The sequence below is a fragment of the Aplysia californica genome, unplaced genomic scaffold (genome assembly GCF_000002075.1).
Source record: "Aplysia californica isolate F4 #8 unplaced genomic scaffold, AplCal3.0 scaffold00140, whole genome shotgun sequence".
Classification (NCBI taxonomy): Eukaryota; Metazoa; Mollusca; class Gastropoda; order Aplysiida; family Aplysiidae; genus Aplysia; species Aplysia californica.
This window is the reverse complement of record NW_004797410.1, coordinates 958,672-965,129: the sequence shown is the minus strand read 5'-3', so window position 1 is coordinate 965,129 and position 6,458 is coordinate 958,672. Positions and strand designations below refer to the sequence as shown.

Here is a 6,458-nt window from a genome sequence, read left to right as displayed (position 1 = left end):
GGGGAGACATGCGGACAGGCAGACAGGCAGTAATGACAGTTGTTGAGGGAAGTCCGCATGCACATGCCAAAACATCACTTGTAACCAAGACAACGATGCGCGGTCAGAAAATTTCAATGACAAAGCGGAGACAACAACATTCTGTAGTACATATTTCGTACTTACCGAGAACGATAGATAAAAAACAAAAGTTTCGGAGGCATACCATATTTTCATCGATACACGATATAAAATGCAGTTATAAAGTATACCCAAGACACAGAAAGGAAATTGACTATACAGAGCTGAAATGAGCTCTTTCGAGTCTTATTTTGAAACTGTTTGACATGGATTTTTAGATATTAGAAACAAGTTAATTATGTTTTCAAATCTGACGCAGGTAAAGATACAATAACTTGGATCAAATAAAAATGAAACGTGCCCAAAAGGATAACAGAAATATATTGCTTTGGCTACGAGGAATAAAAAGACACGAGTTCGGTGAGAGGCATAATGAAAACAAGCTATTCATACATTCAGGTAACTTTATTGGACTACTGAATGGACCAAAAAAATAAACGATAAAGTAACGGGAAGCGTTTTAGAGACGGATGAAAGAGCAGGCAAAATTAATTAATAATTACGCTTTATTACCAAGTTTTGACAATAAGCTAAACATCAAAGGTGAAAATAAAAATGATAGACTTTGTCGACAGGAAAAATTTACAATAAAATAGTTTCCACTCTCAGTAGACGACACAAAATGTAAACCAAGAAAATTAAAAGCCCAGAATTCAATGGAAAAATAAAGAACATCTATGGTGCAATACATAAAGCAGAGTGGGTGATCACTATAGATATTGAGGTGCGGAGAGATCTATTATACCCATAGTTGCAGCACAAACGTGTGCGTTTTGTATTCGAGCTAACCATGTCCTTCTGTGGACATTTCACCTTTGTAAAAATCATCTCTTTAACACTCTGCATCATTTAATCTGCAATCTGCACATGTCTTTAGTTACTTTGATTTAGCGGGCTGAAACAATATGCTACCAAAAGATATAACTCGTTGATTACAAATAAACAACTGGATCGTCCAATTCAAAATTATTTGCAATAAGGTGCAGCATAGAGGGGAGAGCTAGAAGTCAAACCAGCCTAAAAACACCTCGCCATTCTCCAGCCCCCTCCCTTTTCATCCACTTTATTACGTGAGCATTGCAAAGAATTTGAATCCTCGCGGTTAGATTAAGCCCTTTCTTAGATTATGTGACTTTAATGATTGTGGGAAAGGCATTTTATTTTCCGTTCTCAGTCGGGGGTAAAAATAATACTGTTCTGGTTCTATTAAGAAGACCCCCCCCCCCCTTAAGGAAAACTGAGTTTGAACTCGTGCTTTTTAATTGGGAGCGCTGACTTTGCCTCTGTGATCAAACTCACGACAGGGCAAATAATCCTTTGTGATTCACCAGATCGTTATCACCAGTCAAAATGAAAGTAACGACGTTACTTTCTGACATGGGTTTTCACGAGGGAATACTACTCGCAAAAGCAACCTGATAAAAATCCAAAACCAGATCCTAATATTATTGAATTCCATCACGTCACCAATCTTTTCCTTGTTTTGCCTTACTAGAGCAAGATTTTAGTTTTGCTACAGCATGCACTGAAAGGTGTTTTATAACCTCCGGTTGCGTTCTTAATGAATATACGAGTAAGTACAAGGAGAAACATTTTCATGCATTCGTGCCATGTTTGTTTCTGTTATCGACATTGCGTTCACTCACTACTGTTTTCGTAAGTTTATCATCATGCAATACTTACAACAATACCTTTTTCTTCTTGCCCTGAGATATAAGGCAACACGTATTGAAAGACAGGAACGATAGTTAAAGGGCGGATCAGGTCGTTGAAGATCCGATACATTTTTAGTAATGGCTTCTAACATATCACAGTAAATTGCGAGACATAGATAAAAAAAACAAAAACAAAAGCAAACACCCCCCCCCCAAAAAAAAACAAAAAATAATTAAAAATTACAAAAACCCCAAAACCCTAAAACAAAAACAGAAAAACAACAGCCCCGAAACACACATCAAAACAGTACACAATGTGCAATAAATGTTCTAGTGGAATGTTAAAGAAATAAGTACATATTATGTCAATCGTAAGGAAAAAAACAACAACCTTTTCAAATTGTATGTTTGATACCCTTCAAATCTTTTGATTTCATTTGCAACTCCATAGAATTTTTTTTTTCAGAAGTAGTGATTAGAAAATTGTTCGTCCTTCTTTATCTATCTTTCTCAAACACAACTCCCAAATCAACTGATACAATAATGGTATAATCGTGCTTAGATTCAGACAGAGGCAACAGCAAAGGGCTCCTAGCCCACGAGTGGAATTTTGAGAATGTGAAGAGATGAATCCCAGCTCTCTACTTTCCCTAATACAACACACCATCGAAAACGAATGAATCAAAGAAGATAACAAGCCACAGAATACTTACCTTTCCCTTTCAGCGTATTGAATAGAAAATAAGTAGGTAGCAGATGATGACATCTTCCCATTCTAACTCTTTCTATTCATTTTTCCCCTCCCCCCAACCTTCTCTCTTTCTCTCACCCCCTTCCCACTTCTTTTATCCCCCTTCATCCTTCTTTCAACCAATACATGTAGTCAGAACAGACCACTTCACGCACTGTATTCAGAAAACAGGAGCCCCCCCCCCCCCCCCCATTTCCATTTTCAGGAAAAAAAGAAAAAAAGTCATATTTCCCTGTTTCCAGATAAGTGCATAAAATTTATTCTCAAAAGCAACTCCCACAGGCACCCGATACACACTCAGAGTAGGCTAACTATGTCCGGTTCCGTATTCCTGCTCACAACGTTTCAGAGCCTTATGGCAGAGGTACTTCAAGAGTAGATACTCTACCCAGATAAATAAGATTTAGCACATTGAAGAACGGATTCTAAAGTGTAAACGTGCTTACCCCTCGCCTCCATCTCATCTCATCTTTATCTAATCTTTTATTCAAGTAAGGCAGGCTTCTAGATACAGAATCTGCCACTTTGAAGACAAAGCACTGGTGTCGCTCTCTAAACAAAACAACCAGAACAAACAAACAAACAAAAACGACAACCAACAACACAAAACAAAAGACAAAAAACCCCCAACAAAACAACAAACAGGCAAACAAACAAACAAACAAACAAACAAACAAACAAACAAACAAACAAACAAACAAACAAACTGAAAACCCCAAAACAAATCCCAACTAAAGAACAAAAAAGTACCCCCCCCCCCCCGAAAAAAACAACACTTTCCCAATATCTCCTGATGGATACATATTCTTCTTGTTAGCCATAAAATGGTATCCAAACGGGACTAAAATCCTGATCTCATTGGTTTATAAATAATTATTTGTCAAGTCCGCACCTGAATAGCACACGTGTCGGTAGTATCAATCTGAAACAGAACGAATACTAAAATAGCCAAAGAAAAATTCGGAAACTCGCTCACCTCCCCGTCACTTGTTTCCACCGTCTCGGTCGGGACTGATGTGTCCACTTCTTCCTCGCCATCTGTCGATCCTGAGTCACCTGCGCCATCCTCTCTCCCAGCGGACTTGATGAGGTAGGTGTAGACGCTACTGATCTGCCCAGTGTCGCCCTTCTTCCGCGCAAACACATTGAGCGAGTACTCGCCCTTTACTGGCATGTCAAGGTCAAAGGTCCATTTGGTTCCGTCGTTGGAGACGACTTTCTTCATCTTTCTGGCCGCCACGCCGTCGTTCGTGTGCATTTCGCAGACGAGCTCAACGTCGGGGTTCGCTTCAAACGTCGCTGTGAGTTTTCCGTCAGAAGTTTCGATCATTCCGTCAGGGTGAGACGTCGCTTTGACACCGAAGACTTTGCTCGTCATTTCGTTTCTACCCAGAAGGCCGTTTGTGACGTTTGGGAATGGTTTGGAGCCTGTGTCCGAGTTACTGCAGTTGATGAGGTAGTTCAGCACGTTGGGCGCAGCTCCTTCCTCTTCTAGATCTTGAGCAAACAGTTTCAGGGCGTACTCACCCTTCTGAGGCAAGCGCAGGTACACAATAGCCTCGTTATTATCCAGTTCCGTGACGGAATATTTACTAAGCGTGGCTTCGTCAATGATAGAGTGTCTCAGCAGTTGATGGAAAGCGAGAGCCCTTTCTTTGGCTAACCGGATCTCGACGAACCCATCTCTAGAAGTGACTTCAGCTTGCTTGTGTGTAATGGGCTTCAACCCAGCAGCTTTCGTCTCTGGCGCCGGACCCCAGCCGATCGGCGGGCAGTCCGGCAAAGGTAGACAATTAGGTTTAGCCTTTGGACAGTTGATGATGTAGGTGCAGCACAAGTCGAACACGTCACCGTCTTGAATGTCAAGTCCATAGATATCCAGTTTAAAATCCCCCTTGACCGGAAAGCGAAGGGCAAACCTCAGAGTGTCTTCTTGTTGCTCGAAGAGGACAAACCTGTCGAGAAAGACGTCCACGCGGCTCTCGGCGGAGGCAGATCGCGACCTGTAGAGCATGTACTTGTATCGGTAGGTGCTGCTGTGGGCAGGGGGGAGACCGAAAGAGAACTCGACCTCGCCGTTCACTGTCTCAGCCACGCACGGAATTTTCGTCGCGGGGATTTCGCTCATGCCTGCAAAAGTTGGAAGTCACATCTTAAACAATATTCAGATATTTGCTATTTATATGTAGGCAAAAAATAAAACTGGAGCTTAGGTCTCCATATAGAGGACAAAACGCAACCTATGTCAAATTTTAGAATTTTAGCAAGTAAGCTTTCTTTCAAACAGTTAAACCTGATCTCATTAATACTGAATAAAATGTTTCCATGAAGCGCAACATTAATCTCTAAACACAATGATTATAAATATACACGCATGGAAGTCAGTTAAAAGTATAACAACAACAAAACTCCGGTAAATATCTCAAAATTTCCATATTAAATGTCTATAAATGGAATTATAAATTTTGCCCCAAAATTATTCAAACATACTGGTGGCGCAATGGTGTTACGTGGAGAATAAAAGTGCGTATTTATGCAATAGAATCGAGAACTATGCTATGTGACCAAAGAGAAGAAGTAGCTTTCAGGTCACAGAATGAAATTGACGTAGTTAGATTTAAGCTGGTTGACACACAAACCGCTGGTTTCGAATCAGACGGTTTCAAAATGTTTGTTATCCTTTCCTGAAGTATAATTTCTCCTCTAAGCCCTTTGTTCCAACGGCAGGCCAAGTTTTCCACCTTTTGAAAAGAAATGGAATAAAAGGTTTCATCACTTAGAACCCTCTGAGGTTGAATAGATTTAGCAGTCCTTCTTGTTTGTCTAAAATTCAACTAAGAGGACGCACCTAAAATATGGAAGCGTTCTCTGATGTAGAAATGCTCTTGGAACATTTGAATCGTTACTGGAGTCTTGAGCAGCTGCCATTTAGTATCGTCAGGGAAATGTGTCCAGATAAACTGGTCAGGGTCAGGCATGAAGTAAAACTCGTTGATTCTGTGCTGAGTTTCCCCTTCAGTCTCGTCGTCTTCTTCCTCCATGATGTCTCCGTCGGAATCCACCAGCGTCCACTCACCTGGTCACGGGAAAAAGAGAAAGTGTACATTTGTCTGTCTAATTTGTGGTATAGGCGGTAAAAAGTCACCCAATTTTGCAGAATATGCTTCATCCATTTGCTACAAGAGCTGCTTTCATATTCTTATTAAAAACAGCTTTTGTAGTCGCGGGCGAGGAAGTGAAAGAGATTACGTCGGCTGGCATTCTAGCTATAATCTCTCAGAGTTGGTACCAATTGCACTGTATCTGTTTTGATTTCAGCAGAGCATGCGTTTATTTATTTTCGGGCCCTTGGAACCCAAACCTTCAAGGAGGGGAAATAGGACCGGAGAGGGGGGGGGGGGGTGTGTGCGGTTGTAAAGGTAGCTGCCTATCGCTTACCAGAAAAATGGGGGTGATTTTCTATGTGCTCTAGGAAACACTTAGCCCAATAGGACTCCTGAAACACTAGAACGTTGGTCATTTTTTATCCCCAAAAGAGTTTTACATAAAATCGACCTTATTTACTTATCATTCCTTTTCACTTAAGGCTCTGTAACTGGTACACACTATTCTAATTCAACAGGTCAGAGTAACTTCAAATCAATTTACGAAATAACTGAGTATTATTGTATCAACAGGCTAAGGTAACATTTTTCAAAAAATACTGTTCTACATGTTAACTAAGGTTAAATTGGTCAAACATACTATATTTATATACCCATATGAACAAGGGACGGGTAAATGGCTGCACATTTGTCATCCCTGCACCCAAAGTGGATCATAGGAAAAATATTATTTATACAAAAGGCTGTATTTTTTAAAAAAGCAATAGAACCGGAACGTGTCTATGTTTTTCCTTGCTTGAGCGAGCAGATAGTCCCAGATTTCACCCC

General features: G+C 40.5%; 1 protein-coding gene across 1 annotated transcript in view; it reads right to left on the bottom strand.

Annotated features, from left to right (window-relative positions):
• The window catches only part of LOC101856339, a 30,324-nt gene that overhangs the window by 8,384 nt on the left and 15,482 nt on the right, over window positions 1–6,458 (bottom strand). The window contains exons 5-6 of the mRNA XM_035969352.1: window positions 5,375–5,602; window positions 3,503–4,656 (exon numbers count right to left, since the gene is read on the bottom strand). Coding sequence (XP_035825245.1) covers window positions 3,503–4,656; window positions 5,375–5,602 — 1,382 coding nt within the window. The remainder of the gene's footprint in view (window positions 1–3,502; window positions 4,657–5,374; window positions 5,603–6,458) is intronic.